Raw genomic sequence first — 16315 nt, 5'->3', positions numbered from 1 at the left:
TCCCTTCGGCCAGGGGCCGACGACGCGACGAATACGACAAGAGCCCACTAAATATGCAAACAGCTGATCGTTGCTGTGAAATCCACTCTTCTACCCCAGACGAACATGGGACTCTTCTACGACGCCAATTTCAGTCTTCAATTACTCGTGCGGAAAAGGCCTTCGTTATCCCGCGACCCGACGGACAAAGCGCTTTGCATCACGGGCGGAAGCATGGACGACTGGGTCCAAGCCGCAGATCCGGCTGCTAGTCGATAGCTAGCTGGCCGCAGGGAACTGTTGGACAAAACTTTATTGGATCCCCAACCCGGAAAACTCCAGTTGATCGTGCTTCTTGTCACTGTGAATGGGCCGAGGCAGCTGGTACATCTGCACCCATACCATATCACTGTACTTGTCGGATCTGCATCGGCTGCCGGGATACCACCTCAAGTGCCCTGCATTGCATCCAAGCTCATCACGCTGGCCGCCGCATTTGCAACTGATGCAAGGCTATACTACGCATATCACTTTGTTCACTGCTGCCCTGGACAGATTGCCAGTTTCAGCAACGGCATGGCGCATACTTGCCAGTGCTCTCTGTGTGACATGCGCTATGATTGGTCTTCTAGCATTCGCAGCACGCACTAATTCTAGCTCAGCCATCAGGCACCCCTCCATCAGATCGCCTCCTCGCAATTGTCAGGGCTAGAGTTTCGCGTGCCACTGGCGGCACGTCGGGTTGTGGGCGTATTAGCCTCTGAAGCCTGTGGGCCAGGTACCTCGATCCCATCCCTCATGTCTGTAACGCCACACAGTCCAAGACAAACTACTCCTGGTCCCATGTGAAGAGGCGCCCCTCAGGGTCTCGTCTTTTCGACTTCTTGTATTAATAACTTGGCCATATCCGTGTCGCTAGATCCATTCTTCGCAAGCACCATGGACCAACTGACCGCTGACCAGTTGGCTGCCCTGGCCCGGGAGGACAAAGGTCCTCTCACAAAGTCCATTGTCATTGCTTTCACGGTACTTTCCTATGTCGCCGTAAGCCTACGACTGTTCGCTCGTTTGCGATACATCGGACTGCAGCTCGGTTGGGAGGTAATTATCTACCCTAAAATTCCCCGCCACGGATTTATTTTAACGCTTTTTGTTTTAGGATTATACAATAATGGTGTCTTTGGTGAGCCTCACCGACACTGACACGTTTGAATACCCGACTCATATTACTTAGGCAATGTCTACTGCCGTATGCGTTTTCCAGATTCTTCGTAGGCCACCATGTAAAGTTTATAGAAGATAGTCCCACTAATTCATCGTAGAGGCCAACGCAGGCAATGGCAAGCATGCAATCTTCATCGACTTTCCTGAAGGGTTCCGGCCAATCCTCAAGGTACGACTGGAGCACAGTTTTCACGCATATCCGTTCGCTAACTATCAGCAGTACCTGCTTTATAGCATCATATTTTATAACCTCAGCCTTACCTTTACAAAGGTATCCATCCTGCTTCAATACAGCCGAATCTTTACCGTACGCAAGATGCGCATACCACTCTACATTATCATGGCATTGTGTATGGTATGGGGAGTTGCTATGGTCGTCGCAGCATTGTATACATGCGAACCAATTCTTGCCAAAGTGGGTGAACCGCTGCAATCCTCATGTGTAGACAACATAACGTAAGCTGAAAAGTGTCCCATTATCCGTGTCCTTTGCTGACAAGGTCCAAATAGCATCTGGTTCCTCAATGCCGCCATAAACATCCTCACCGATCTTCTTGTGGCCTTCCTTCCTGTAAAGGTCATCTGGAACCTGCAAATCGCCAAACGCCCGAAGATAGCCCTCATCGCAATTTTGACAATTGGATGGTTCGTGTGCGTGGTATCCTTCCTTCGCCTCCACGCACTCACTGTTCTTGTCTCAAACCAACGAGACTCTACCTACTACAGTGCACCAGTAGCGTACTGGTCCTCAATCGAAATGAACCTGGCCATTGTATGTGCATCGCTACCAGCACTCAAACCACTCATGGTCAAGGTCCTACCCGGCTTCTCATCTCGCGGTGGCAGCAACAGCTATGGGCTGGGAACGGGTGGACTAGGCAAATCCAAAAGCATGTCTCACGGCATCAGAAGCACAGCGAGGCATGCCGGCGCTGGTGACATTGAGTTGGGTTCATCTTCCCACGTGGCTCGCCCAGAAAAGTCCAGCGATGACAACATCTTGGGCAAAAACATTTACGTTTCTCGACACATTGAGCAGCACTATGACGACAGCTCGAGGGTCAGCGATAGCGAGAGCCAGAAAGACCTCGTACGACACTGAAACCCCTGTGCAGTAGTAGACCTATAGCTAGGGCATAATAATTTAATCCGCATTCTCCTTGCTCCACATTGCTGTCCTCCACATTCCTATCGCTCCATTTGTTTTCCACAACTTTCCGATACCCGGCTCATTCTCTCCGTTATTATACGTCAGGAATTCCTTCCCTGTAATGGCCCTTGCACGATTCGGCAATCTGAACCTCCAATCTATAAGTAAGTACGCATGTAGGCAACATCCGTTGTCTGTGCGTGCTTGGTTGCTTACAACACTTTCTGTGTAGGACACTAAGTAGTTCTAGGCCCATCTTGATCTAGCTCCGGCCCGCCCTATTGGTGCGGAACGCTTGCGCCATCAGTGGTAAAAAAGGCCCGATATCTATCGGTCCCCGGCGGACCACTCTCGCCTAAGCATCTACCACTGTCATGGACAAGCACCTGCCAGTCGTATCCCTAAGCTCTTGACCCTAGCAGCTTCTTTGAAAACTTTAACCTCATCTTGTTGAATGACGTTGCAGCTAATCACCAGCTTGCGCCACACACCAATATTGACCTGCGTCCCGGCTTGTGGCCATTTATCGCATAGTTATTGACAGCTGGTGAAATTGCATCACTCTCGATCCGTTGCAATAGCCACAAACATTGGCATCATGCCACACGCCCACCAAAGGCCCGATGATGAGTGCGTGGCGCGGTGCCGTGGCATCCTGTCCCCCCCTTTTTCCCCGTGCCAAATCCCTCAGTTCTGGACGAATGCCCAAGCCCGCCTTATCTATTGCTATCGGACCGATATGTCCGCCTCATGATCCAGATGTTACAGGGCCAGTCTTATTAGAGAAATCGCCTGTCCCCGTGTGTTTCTGAGGTATTGTGAGTGGATCTCATGCCTATTCCCGATCTCTATTATGATCGACCACTAAGACCTCGTTGTTCCGAGGTGCGATGCTGCGACCGGCATTCCCGAGGCTGACATTAGGCTTGTGGAGCGGATGCGAACCTTAATTGTTACATGGCAACCGACGTCTAGATGTTTATTCTTCTTTTTTCTCAGTTGGAAGCGATACAGCCACATGGTTGGCCTAAGGTCATACACTTCTGGTAAATGATGAAGATCTTTGCGACGCCCTCAGTATCGATAACACCTGCAGATCAATCTTCGGATAGGAGACTTTGGTCAAGTGCGTTTACTCTTTACTCCAAGGAGATACATGATACACGAGGGATCAAGTCTGCTCATCTTTTTTTCTCCGAAGGGGATGGATGGTGCATTAGCGATCAAACTCGTCGGTCTCTTGTCAACATCAAAAGTGTGGTGGGCCGCACATCTTGTGACTATGAAAAAAAGGTGAATTGTGCAGAGTCTTGATGTTGCATATCGCCACCCAGTTAAATGCTCGGAATAGTTGCGTGTTTTCCATTTGTCTATATGAGCAAGGGCTCATGCATATGTGGCTTGGAAACAAGGCACGGACCCGATTTCTACAGGGAATTGTCTTACTAAGAACTCCTACCCGGCCTTGTACGGAACCCTTCAACCATGACGCGTCCAACGCAGCTATGATGGTTCGTATCGTCTCGAGTCAGATTGCAAGTTTTATATGCTCGAAGGATTCAAATTGGGCACATCCGAAGTAACACAAAAGACCAAGTGAGTTCTAGCTGCTACCTTTTTGAAAAAATAGCACGAGCATAGTATGTTTGGTATAAGTATCATCAATCCCCAAAGCTTTTCCCTGCGTGTCTCGGTATCGTATTTACCATGTTCACTGAAATCGATACCAGGCTATACTACAGTAATGCAACTATCGAAACTCTGCATACGCGAAATGCGCTGGACTCAGAACAGGCTGCATCTCACCAAAAGAGTACAGCCCCATCATCATACCTGTAAAAGGCTGTCCAACCTCAGGGGCGCGCGTCATGACCTGGGTGTCAATGTTGCCCAGCCAGGTCCAGCTCTCATTCGCTTCGTGTGCGTCATGATTGACATCTCGATATCCCAATCGATAGCTAGTCTCAATGCTTTCAATGATCAATTTTACTGCACCTTGCTCTGATATGACTGCCTCCTTAACTTCCTTGTCTGGGTCAGTCAATCGGACGGCTCGTTGCAGCCGTCCATCGCGCTCGACAAGTGTAATCCCTATGCTGGCGTAGCACGTATGGTTCCACCAAACGACAGTCCCTGCCTCGACGCGTCTTGCTTCAGGCTGAAAATCTAGTTGGGTTTCCCAAATAACAGGCCAATGGTTTTGCTTCCGTAGGAAAAGTGTCGGGCAAGCAGGCATCGACAAGGTATATGGGCCACCATACAGCGTGAGCTCATTTGAGCGGGCTGTCATCGAGAAGTCCTGTCTCACCGGGGTATCTGTGCGGTTTTAGTGACCGTACCCTAGTTAAAAATAGTGATGAATAAGTCCCCTTACTTTTTCTATACCAACCCAGCCCTAACTTGATTCCCGTAAAGTCGTCTCTCCATCTCTTGTCATCCTCGACGACGTAGCCATTTGGCGCCTCCATTCGCAATGCAACCGCCTTGCCTTCGTTGAATATTGGCCAGTCATTCTCCCAGCGAACCGGAAGCAGCATCGATTCGCGCCCGAAGACCGAGGTTCGCCATGAGCTACCTTCTCTCCTGGGTCGCACACCTAGACACATAGCCCACCACTGACCCTGGGAATCCTCAACCACGTCGCAGTGCCCAGTGTTTTGGATCTCATCATCTGTTGTATTGCGCCATAATGGGTTGTGCGGCGCTGCTTCCCACGGCCCGAAAGGACCTTCTCGGCTTCGGGTTACATACTCGCAGTGCCCGGACTCAGTACCTCCTTCAGCAGTGAACAAGTAGTAGTAGCCGTTGCGCTTGAAGAGATGGGAGCCTTCGGCGAAACCGGAAGCGGAATCGCGAATCATCCGTGGTCTGGATGCCAAAGTTCCAGACTTGAGATCGACCGTGGATATGTGAACAGCAAAATCTCGTATCTTGGGATCCGGAGAGCGATCAATCTTGCGATAACAGGATGACAAGTATACCAATCCATCATCATCCCAGAAGAGGTCAAAGTCGAAGCCGACTTGATCAAAATATACTGGATCTGACCAGCTACTGTCATTCCAGATGTTGCTGGTTTTCACGTAAAAGCCCCGAGGCCATACGCGATCATCGATTTGCGGACGATACCGGTCGAAAGAGTTGGTAATTATGTAAAACTCGCCGTTATGGTACCGAATAGTTGTTGCCCAAACCCCACCTCCAGGTTCGGGGGTCTTGATATCAAGCTGCGACTTGCGCGTGAGAGCATGGCCGATTAAGACCCATTTGATGAGGTCTTTGCTGTGGTAAATTGGCACCCCAGGGAAATACTCAAACGAGGATGTAACACAAAAGAAGTCATTCCCGGCCCGAATGACTGATGGATCGGGATTGAAGCCCGGAAGAACCGGGTTGGCAAACGTGCCGGTCTTTGAAGACGCCATATTTCTGCGTTGTATAGGTAGGCAGTCAGACGTTAATGCTTCCCGGTCCAGAGAACAATTGCAGGTCGAAAGTTGGCCTTTGGTACGACTTGCAATTTCCCGATACGTGGCACAAGTTGTCGTGCATCAAGACGAACGTTGCCCGCCGAGCACTAAGTAGTACCGCGTGTAAGTAGATAGTACTAAAGTACAATCGTGCTGTTGTGAGCGCTGTTCTATTTCGAGTAAGCCGGCACCGATGCGGCACAGCTATTTTCCTCAAATCATGGGATCTACGGCTGCAGCGGGTGACGGCTCGGGACCTCGGAGTCGTTGTGGGTCGAAAAGAAGCCGTTGAGGACAGATGGGGTGAGTGAGGGGTAGCTTGGCAGTATGAGAGTCTTGGATTTCTCATGGCAAACAATCAACCCCGTACACATAACTCCATCAAAAGTCGGAAATCAGAATTTGGCAATGTTTCCGTCCACGGTTAAAGGAAGCTATCGCACGCTCCACCATTGTCCATTTGGCATCAAAGACCCGGGTATGCAAAGCCCATGACATTTATTGCATGGCACGCTGTCATGAACGCCGCGAAAATGACACCGTCTCTAGGTGTAGTCGTGGCCCGGTAGACCCTACATACATACGCGTGTTGGACTTGAATCAAGGGTACTGCTATATGACATACAGCGTATATTCTCCACGGTGAGTAAATTTACAGAGTAGGTAGCGAGCTTGCAATGGGATCCTTGTAAGATGAATTCCTCTTTGAGCCCACCCTAAATCATTTTCAGCACACTCAAGCTTTTGTTGTCAGACTCGTCGATTTTTTTTACAGAAGCTGGGAGTACATCTGAATATCAAACTCTGGGCGATGCCCGTCATTCTCGGCAGGGCAAGCCATGTCGAAACTACCGAGAGCGCCAGATGCGCCACCAACGATATTGCTATCACAAATGCCGAGGATGTCCCATGGACAGTTATTTTGGTTCGTACGAAGCTGCCGATATGCCCCTTGCTTTGTTGTTCAACCTTGTTTTCCACAACAATTATCTCCGGACCAATTACGCAGCTATCACGTTTCGGCAGATGTGAAAGCAATATTCGAATCAGCACAAACTTGGCTGCACCCTACCCGATGCTGTTTGGATAAAATTCGTACATACTGTAAGCAATCGGAATAACGACAGTCTAAATAACACTTTACTTTGCCCATGTTCGTGATTTAGTAGGTAACCGGCATACCACCCGGGAGCTCCTTCAACCAATTTCCGCCCACACCGACATCCTCAACCACTTGTTGCGATTTCTTGCACTTCATCGAATCTTGAGCAGACTGTATTTTCAGAACTTGGCAATTGGCGTTAGCACACTTGCCACTCGGAAGAGCATCCATAGCCCTCTGTAAAGAGTCGTCTTTCCAACCGAAGAGATAGTCGCCGTGCTGGCCATAACCGGTACTGCACATGTTTAGTGAATGTTGAAGATGTTACTGGATAAGACTTACCCATCTCCAAAGCTATATACGAACGGCTGTTTACCATTGCCATACCATGCGTTGTTTTTGTATCGCCCAGTATCCCACATGATCTCGTACATGACTTGCGGAATAGCAACTGGGTGTGTACTAGGGCAATTCGGTGACCCGAGGCCACCGCTATTCGAGTATGCAACGTGGCTCTTGTGATCGGGCGAGTCGAGGTTCTTACCGTCCCAGCACGATGGAAAGATTACTGTCGCCCGAATACCACCCGGGCAGTACTTGTTCGGAAGCTCTGCAGTGTCTTTCGCGTCGCATGGAGCAAACCCTTCCCCGTTGCCCAAACATCGATGACAGATGCTAACACGATTTGGCCTTTTGGCCATAGGGTCGCCGGCGATCATGCGAAACCCAGGCCTGAAGGCTGTCATCTTGTTATTCTTCGCCGAATACGGCATGTAATAGACCGTCATTCCGCCATCCTGCTGGAGCCCGACATTGGCGAATTGAGGCACTCGCTGAAAAGTACCATTATCAGGTGACTGAAAGTATAGCGATGCAGTCCAATAGTTGCTAAAGTCTTCACTGTAGGTGCAAGATGTGCATGTGGAGCGAGTAGGTGGATCAAACACGCCGGGCTCCATCTGAAAATGTCAGTCAGTGCCATGGAATGAATGAAAGAATCATACGGTGAGATTGAAAGAGTTCCCTCCAATAATCTGATGGGTATGCGGTGAGGGCCGCTGCCCGGGAGTCACAAGTGGATCCGCTCGTTCGACAGTCAGCTGCGAACATGCGAACCGTAGCATGTTCTGGGATAAGACACATTGTGCCAGGAGCGGGACGGTCGCAAATCTAGGCCAAAACATCGTAACAGCTTTCAGAAAGAAGTTGCTGGGATAGAATGAGAAAACATATTATGAACATATAGACCTTTTAAGCTCATGCTAAACTCCTGAATTTCGTTAGCTATGATATGAATGTCACCTTGTATAAAGCAAAGATGAAAATTCATTTGATAATTAGCAAGTGTACCAATAATGTCATGTCCATTGATGAACCGTTTTATTCTTCAATGAGTGATCGTCAGAGACGGGGCTTGATAATCTCCACGTTTTTGTCTGGATAAATGTTCAATCTATGCAGCGAATCGGCAGTTGCTTCAAGATCGTCATAAATAAGCTCTATTAAGCTTTCGCTTCGCATCTTGCTCCATACAACCACGCGGCCTTTGGTGCCTCGAGCGTGGCGTGCTGCGGATAGGCTCGGTATCAACTGCCGAAAAAACGACCAGCAAGGCGGATACTCTACGTACTATGGAGCATCTGGGGAGCATTCCTGAAAATGGGGCTCTTCGAAAAAAAACGATCAGTTGACAAGAGCACCCTTATCCGGATCAATAAACGGAGTGTACAGTGATATCGACGATCAGAGAGGTACCATGCTCTTTTGTCGATTACTACATTGTCACACAAAGTGAAGAGTTTGAGTTGTAAGAGAAGCAACTTGAGAGGATAGCAGAGAAACAGAAGATAGTGGCTTCGGGAACTAGCTGTCCTAGCGATATGGAGCAGACCTATAGACGTGAGATACGGTTGCACTGTGCAGAGATGATCGCAGCGCATCTCACGACGAAAGCAGTTTTTCTCTATCACATGAGGTTCTCCGAAGCGAATAATCTTGCTCTGCAAGTACAGCTTGACCGACGGTCTTTGTCGCCTTGCTGGAAACATCAGACAGTCACTGAATTCTTGGATTGTGCACTTTGATGCTAGTGTTGAACGCTATTCACTACATACGTCTTACTGCGCAGGAGCTATAATTATTTATTTCTAGCACCGCGTTCATTAGCAATCTGCTACGGTTTCAACCTCGAGCTATTATTATTATTATTATTATTCTAGTTTAACGTCCTGTGTCAGCCGGTGGGCTATATAAGACGTGTAGGCTAGGCCTACAGGTAACTACGTAGTGCTATCAATTTGGTGTAGGTAGTCAACCTCGAGCTAGATCTAGTTAGAATTTTGCATTGTCCTCTTCACTTTCGGCAACCTGAATATCATATTCGAACAAGTATCGCAATGCTGTTCAAAACGATACAACATCTGCAGCTGCGAAGGCATGTCAAACGCTGTAATATACATGTAATGCCGACACCGGTGTATGTGAGGTGAGTGTGTAAAGGAATGAGGGCGCCCCCACTTCCAGATTGGACACAGTTCAGCAACCTTTCGCTTCTTTGGTACTGAATTGGCGCTATTATGTTTTGGTTCCTGATTAGCATCTATGTTTTTCACCCGTATAATTCTTGGACCCGCTGTGAGCCTAGTGATTGCACAATTTAGGCATGTTGTATCTTGTTCCCTGGCTTATCTCTAGCAAAAGAAGATATTAGTCTGAAACGATCGAAAGATCGGTAAGCAATAGGATCACAATTGGCCAAGTTGTTGGATTGCTGATCAAACCAATTGATACCAGTTTTGCATCCAGGCATTCTGGGTTGTTCCCGAAAAGATGTGGTCAACAGAAGTCCGGTGCGGACGGCGGCGCTATCACATTCATCAAATACGCACCGAAAAGGTACTATAAAATGTAGCAAAGCCTTAATAATATGACCGTCGCTTTATCTTTATGATTCATTTGCTAAGCTATTCAATATATGTGTTGGTTTCAGGATCAGGCACCAGTCCAAGTAGAGCCCTCAAACGTGTGCGACTCTACTGATACAGGCAAAAATGCGTACGCCAAAAGACACTAGCATATAGTAAAACCAGACATTTTAAAATTCTCAAATAAGAGCTTCAGTTCTTGGATATCATGGCTCCGACAAACCCTTGGGTCTGCAGGGTAGGCTCATGGAGATCGTCTCTCACCGACACTCAATCATGCAGGCGTTATCCGCATATTTCTTCTTCCAGGTACCACCGTTGAATAAGAGATTGACGAAGCTTTCTCTTATCTGGCAAGTTCAACACTTGCGATGCTGGTTCTGGTCGCGCCTTGTCTTCAGCTCCCTCATAGTGATGGCCATCGGCGCACAGTACACCTGTATAGGACGATTATAATTTTCACCAGAATAGGAAATTTGCAGAATCCAGAATCGAAAAAAGTGCGAGGGGGTTTGGAGACGCAATTCTCGTCATCGTGTCCATCCAGGGCTGACGATGGTGCATTGCTGTCAGCACGCCTCCCCGCAGTTCCGACGCGCGATCCCGGACGGCGCCCGTCGCTAGCACAGACGTGGGTCTCCACTTTCAAACCCGAGAGTAGTCAAGCCTCAGGTCTATCGCAGCGCCATCTTTGCGAAGTGGTGCATGCTCGCTCCTCTGCTATCCAAGGGTCGACTCCATAATCCAGCTTTCGCATATCCCGGAACTCCGGATCTGGAGAGAACAATCAGATAATTTTGATGCGCTTGTAAGGTGATAGTCTGAAGCTGTCGCCATCATGTTCCTTGGATCAATGCAAGGAAGAGCTGCTGACACGCTCCGCACTTATCGATGCTTTTCCATAGAGGTCAGCGTTGTACACACCGCCATGCATGTCCCACCTCCAGGAATCTCGAAATTGTGTGGTATACTGTGGTGTAGGCCTTGCTATCAAAAGATCCCAAACATGGTAACCGCGTTATCCAGGCCTCCACCAACTATTGCCAAGACTGAAAATGCATCGTGAATGGAAATTTTGCAAGGGTCAGCGATGCACTACGGAGGTGCGAGCCAGACGCATCACTGCAGTCTTTGCTTAGTGCAACTTGAACTGATAGTGTTAGAAGAGCAACCAACCAGTTCACAGAACTGGGACGATGATCAAAGTTTCCCACTGCAGATCTTGTTCCAATCATTGTCCTCACATCGACGCATTCTCCGACGCGGACTTGGAGTGCACCATCGGCAGAATCTTGAGCACCATTGGTGTGAATGCCACAATGCACCCGGAGACTACATAAGTGTTCTCTCCACTCCATCAATCTCAGATCAACCTCAACTTCTATCGTCTATCAATACCAACTGTAAAAAGATGGCTGCTAACCCTGATAATGTCGAACTCGTTCCTGGCACTGAGATCATGAACAATGATGGTTCGGTGGAGAAACAACTCATTCCGAAGCCGTCATCTGATCCACGAGATCCCCTCAATTGGAGCCGTAAATGGAAGAGTATGTTTTACAGAAACATGAACTATCATCGCCATACTGACAGATCATAGTGATGGTGATGGCCTCTCAATGGCTCTTTACGTGGATATCTGTAACTGGTGCGCTATCCATAGCCCCAATGTTCCCACTGCTGGGTGCACAGTTCCACTTGAACAACAATCAGTTAGCCATGTTGACTGGTATAACTGTCATTACGCTGGGCTTCGCAAACTTCATCATCGTGCCACTGTCCAACATCTTCGGACGTCGCGCCATTAGTCTGGTGTTTTCTGTGCTGATTCTTTTGACATGCGTGTGGCAGGCGCTAGCGACGAGCCATAGCAGTCTCCTGGCAGCTAGGGCGGTGAATGGTCTAGTGTGTGCGACTAGCGAGAGCATTCCCATTCAGATGATTGCTGATGTCTTTTATCTGCACGAACGAGGCCTGTGGACCGGTGTTTACTTGTAAGTACAAGGGCGGCTGTGAGATGCATGAGAAACTCCTAACATTGATAAAGCACTGGATATTTCATGGGAGCCTTCCTTGGTCCTATTATGGCTGGCGCTATTGGAGGTCATTATGGCTGGCAATCGTTCTTCTGGCTCGAGACAGCACTCTCAGGTGTCTCAATCATTCTTATTGCATTCACCTTCCCAGAAACAAAGTACCATCGTGGCAGCAATGCCGTCGCAACCAATAGTCCCGTACAAGCCAAGGAAAACGAGCGCAACAGCAAAGACGACAGTCAGCTCGAAAAACAAGCCACGCTTACTACAGCCAACGACTTGGACCAGGATACGTCGGATGTTTCTGTAATGGCGAATGGCCGCCCGTCTCGTGCACAATTCATGCCGTTCCGGAAGCCCGACCCCAGATGGAGGATGTTTGTTGTGCGCGATACATGGACTCCTATTAAGGTTTTCTTCAACCCTATTATCCTATGGGCTGGGTTGATGTTGGCTGGTCCGGCTGATCTTCTTCTCTTTTTCAACATCACCGAGTCTCCAATCCTTGCGGCGCCACCCTACCTCTTCCGACCCGACCAAGTTGGCTACACAAACTTCGCCTTCGCCATCGGTGCGCTGGTGGGTCTAGCGACAGCAGGCCCGTATTCAGATTGGGTGGCTGCTCGGGCGACTCGCAAGAATGGTGGTGTGCGCGAAGCAGAGATGCGTCTTCCTGCACTTTGGTTTTACATGATCATCACCATGCTCTCTTTGATCCTCGGAGGCCTCGCGTACCAGCACCAATGGGCATGGGGCCACATTGTTGTGTGGGGCTATGGCTTCGCCGGACTTAGCGTCACCACGGTGCCTACTATTTGCATCGCTTATGCAATCGACTGCTATAAACCCATCTCTGGCGAAATCATGGTGGTGGCGACTGTATGCAAGAACTTCATTGCCTTCTCATATAGCTATTGGGTCTTTGATCTAGCACATGAGAGTAAGAATGGGTGGATGACGCCGGCCATGGTCATCTTCGCTTGCACCGTTGGCCCGGCTCTTTTCGCATTCCCACTGTATTATGGTCTAGGAAAGAAGATTAGAAGATGGACCAAGGACAGCGATGTGCATCGCATGGAGGAGGTGATTCAGTAGCGTGATCGACAAGCATTACATCAGGGTGTAGTGTACCGAGTCTGAGGGTGGTGGTTGTTTGAGCCATGGGCGAGTTCCATTTGTATGATTGGATTCAGAGCAGTCATTGTAGGTGTAGAGTCTTAGAAGAATATACCCAATAAACCTATGTTGCGCGTTTGGACACACAAGTAGATCTAACCCTAACCCAGATTATCACGCTAACCGTTGACGTCATGCTAGATTTTCCGGCGCTGCGCATCTCCCACCAAATATAACATGCACCAACATTGTACAAATCATATCCTACCGTCCAGTTTTGTTGGTAAAGCTTCAATTCCGCGCAATGTCTATCGCTTCCCTTCAAGACAAGGTTGCTATAATCACTGGGTGCAGTTCTGGTATTGGCCTCGCGACGACACGCCTTTTCCTGGAACGTGGAGCTTCTGTCTTTGGTATAGATATTGGTGCACAGCCCCAGAAGCTCGCCGAGGACTTTTCGACTTTTATCTTCTATCAGACCGACCTTGCTGATTCTCAAGCCGTTGAACATGCCGTGGCAAAATGCATTGGCAAGCATGATCGTATTGATGTCCTGGTCAACTGCGCAGGCGTTAGTGACGGGTGGAGTAGCGCCGACACGATCCACGAGGAAGAATGGGAAAGAGTCATGGCCATTAATTTGAACGTGCCGATTCGTATGATGAAGGCAGTACTGCCCGCCATGAAAGCACAGAAGAAGGGTGCTATTGTCAATGTGGCTAGCAAGGCGGGCATGTCTGGCGCGAGTGCAGGAATTGCTTATACGGCTAGCAAACATGGCCTAGTACGTAAAGATTTCTCACACGCATAGTGAATACTGACATGTCAGTAGGTTGGTGCTACCAAAAATGTTGCGTGGCGATTCCATAACGAAGGAATTCGCTGTAATGGCGTGCTGCCAGGAAGTGTCGCCACAAACATTGCAAGTTCAGTGCAGATGGAGCATTTTGATTCCGCCGGCTTCAATGCCTTTTTGTAAGCCCTCTCTCGCTCGATGTATATAACAATGGCTTACTCTGTTAGCCCGATTGTGCAGCTTCACGCATCCAAAGATAATGAGGGAACACCTGTTCCCTACATAGGTGTTGATCATGTCGCGCGGGGCATCGCCTTTCTCGCCTCAGACGAATCACAAATGATCAACGGCGCTATGGTTCCTATTGATAACGCGTGGTCCACAATATAATGTACACGAAGGGTAAGCAGCCCAGACGTGTCAATATTAGTTGACTTACCAAAACACCAGTATAGTTACTGCCACCTCTTACGGCTCATCTGCAGGTCTATATTCATAGAATGTATCGTGTCTTAGTGCCTCCGGATTTACCGCGCCTGCAATACTCGGGTTTCTAATAATCGTTCTCGTAACCCTAGCATAACTACCCATGCTATTAGTTGTAGTACCAATAGCCGTCCCCTCCTCGATCCCTGTTTCTCAGCATTCTTTTACGCAGAGCTAGATATTACTGGATTCAAAGTACCTATGTACTTTGTTTCCATGATCTCACAGTATTAGGAAAGTTTCGATTAAGGATGGCTAGATCAGGCCAAGCGGTTTTGCCTTTTGTTCTTTCGAAATCTTTCCCCTAAGACTTACTCAAAAATCACTCACCAAACAAAGATACGACTAGCACATGAGGGATTATTGATATATTCTGTGTATTATGTGAAAACGTAATTACATTGTTTTTAATATGACATGGAAGTCGCATGCAGGATTGGCTTTAACTAATACTACTAGCTATCCAATCAGGACGCGGCAGATATGCGCATTGAGTAGGTAGAGCATGCGTTGATGCAATGAAGCCTTGCATTTATGTGTATGCACTCGATGATAACATGATTTGAGCATTCAAATCCGCGATTGCCGCATTAGTTACAGGGTAGCTGCACCTTTCTGGCTCATAACTAATACTGCACATGTCGTCAGCTATGTTAGCATGCTTATGTATTCCTACAGTGTAGCATATGTAAGCACGGCTGTGTCGGATTACGCCCGACACATGAAGCACTCGGCGAGCCTAGTTATAGCCTGTACATGCAGTAATGATCTGCAACAGACTACTTTATATCTATCTTAACCTGGGTATTCTTCGGTGTAACATACCACATTGATATTGAATTTTGTGCTTGCTTGCCTCACTGCCAAAGTACCTGTAGTACAAGCGCGAAGATGCAACTATTCATCTCGGGTCGGATAGAGAAGAACCCCGAGAGGCAATGGCTACCGATTCAAACATTATCCGCCCAGCTCCGAGTTGTTGACGGGTAATGGTTTGTTCCGGGCATCCTAGTAGAACATTGAGCTGCTAGTAGGTTATATAGGCAATATGTCACGTGATATATCGTGCTTCGGCAGAAGCTTCAAACTTACGGTCTGGGGATATCAACAACAACACGTGAGCGCTCTCGAACAACATGACAGGGATGGGTCCTGTCATGTCATTGAAATCCTCACAGGGATAGCCTCTTTCCGACCCGAGAGGAATATGTCAAATTTCTACGTCATCGCTAAGACGTGATCTATTAGCGCTGAGCTGAACCTCGCCGTTATCAGATAACTAATAACCAATCCTGCAGCTACCAGCTACATGTATAATATGCCATCAATTCGCATTCCAAATGGTATTAATCTGCGTATCCAAAGGACAAACGCTTCATCATTTGACCATTACTACTACCGTTCAAGATGTATATCGTACCATCTTTGTTAGTAATTACTACTATTTCAGGCTCTACTCTGGGATTTAATCGCCCACCATCAAATACGAATCTCTTGCAAGAGGCGTATACAGTGAGTCTGTATGTGTCTTTCTAAGCAACAGATCTAAAATGTTGTCAGATCTATGGCCCAAACTTCAATTTAACAAGGTCGATGACGGCTGGATCTGGTGAACCAGTCCAGAGCTACTGGTACGCATCCTATTTGTCTGGAGACAACGGTCATGAATACTTCAGTATTGCTTGTATTTTCAAAGCTGCCAAACCAGGTTCTATCAATTCCCTCGTCTCCCTATTAGACATTGAAACGGGAGAGTACTATGGCCAAAACCATCTCGTTCCGGGAGTGATCTCGAACAAGACGTACGATATCGATAGTGGCATACTCAGGCAATATGCGAGTACAGCAGATTTAGTATCTGTTCAACATGCGGAAAGCAGCGATCCCTATGCTACATTTAACCTCACATTCGAGCCACGAGGACCTAATCTATACCATGGAGGGTCAGGGGTACGTATTATTATTATTCCATTATAGTCCTGTATCAGCCGTTGGCTATGTAGGACTTTGGCCAGAGGCCGTTCTATCTAAC

The 16315-nt window shown here is 48.1% G+C and overlaps 7 protein-coding genes across 7 annotated transcripts; 4 read left to right on the top strand and 3 right to left on the bottom strand.

Moving 5' to 3' along the window:
- Positions 1-918: 918 nt before the first annotated feature.
- On the top strand, positions 919-2305 carry COCCADRAFT_98226 (uncharacterized protein; the record flags this gene model as incomplete). Its single annotated transcript, XM_007714864.1, has 6 exons — positions 919-1080; positions 1139-1162; positions 1214-1250; positions 1302-1372; positions 1424-1659; positions 1714-2305. 6 exons carry the CDS (start codon positions 919-921, stop codon positions 2303-2305), a joined length of 1122 nt encoding a protein of 373 aa, XP_007713054.1.
- Positions 2306-4103: 1798 nt separating this feature from the next.
- On the bottom strand, positions 4104-5778 carry COCCADRAFT_37447 (glycoside hydrolase family 43 protein; the record flags this gene model as incomplete). Its single annotated transcript, XM_007714863.1, has 2 exons — positions 4104-4669; positions 4728-5778. The coding sequence occupies 2 exons, from the start codon at positions 5776-5778 to the stop codon at positions 4104-4106; spliced, it is 1617 nt and encodes a 538-aa protein (XP_007713053.1).
- A 1207-nt stretch (positions 5779-6985) lies between these two features.
- Positions 6986-8109, bottom strand: COCCADRAFT_37445 (uncharacterized protein; the record flags this gene model as incomplete). The annotated part of the gene is made up of 3 exons (XM_007714862.1): positions 6986-7220; positions 7268-7884; positions 7930-8109. 3 exons carry the CDS (start codon positions 8107-8109, stop codon positions 6986-6988), a joined length of 1032 nt encoding a protein of 343 aa, XP_007713052.1.
- Positions 8110-8547: 438 nt separating this feature from the next.
- On the bottom strand, positions 8548-8865 carry COCCADRAFT_98251 (uncharacterized protein; the record flags this gene model as incomplete). Its single annotated transcript, XM_007714861.1, has 1 exon — positions 8548-8865. One exon carries the CDS (start codon positions 8863-8865, stop codon positions 8548-8550), a length of 318 nt encoding a protein of 105 aa, XP_007713051.1.
- A 2395-nt stretch (positions 8866-11260) lies between these two features.
- Positions 11261-12980, top strand: COCCADRAFT_26881 (uncharacterized protein; the record flags this gene model as incomplete). Its single annotated transcript, XM_007714858.1, has 3 exons — positions 11261-11399; positions 11450-11843; positions 11897-12980. 3 exons carry the CDS (start codon positions 11261-11263, stop codon positions 12978-12980), a joined length of 1617 nt encoding a protein of 538 aa, XP_007713048.1.
- Positions 12981-13305: 325 nt separating this feature from the next.
- COCCADRAFT_98253 (uncharacterized protein) lies at positions 13306-14187 on the top strand (the record flags this gene model as incomplete). The annotated part of the gene is made up of 3 exons (XM_007714860.1): positions 13306-13785; positions 13834-13976; positions 14025-14187. The coding sequence occupies 3 exons, from the start codon at positions 13306-13308 to the stop codon at positions 14185-14187; spliced, it is 786 nt and encodes a 261-aa protein (XP_007713050.1).
- A 1503-nt stretch (positions 14188-15690) lies between these two features.
- Positions 15691-16233, top strand: COCCADRAFT_26879 (uncharacterized protein; the record flags this gene model as incomplete). Its single annotated transcript, XM_007714857.1, has 2 exons — positions 15691-15795; positions 15844-16233. Coding segments are annotated over 2 exons (495 nt in total), but the record flags the coding sequence as incomplete, so codon positions are not given.
- Positions 16234-16315: the final 82 nt, after the last annotated feature.

Source organism: Bipolaris zeicola, assembly GCF_000523435.1.
Source record: "Bipolaris zeicola 26-R-13 unplaced genomic scaffold scaffold_91, whole genome shotgun sequence".
Classification (NCBI taxonomy): Eukaryota; Fungi; Ascomycota; class Dothideomycetes; order Pleosporales; family Pleosporaceae; genus Bipolaris; species Bipolaris zeicola.
This window is presented reverse-complemented; position numbering and strand designations above follow the sequence as displayed.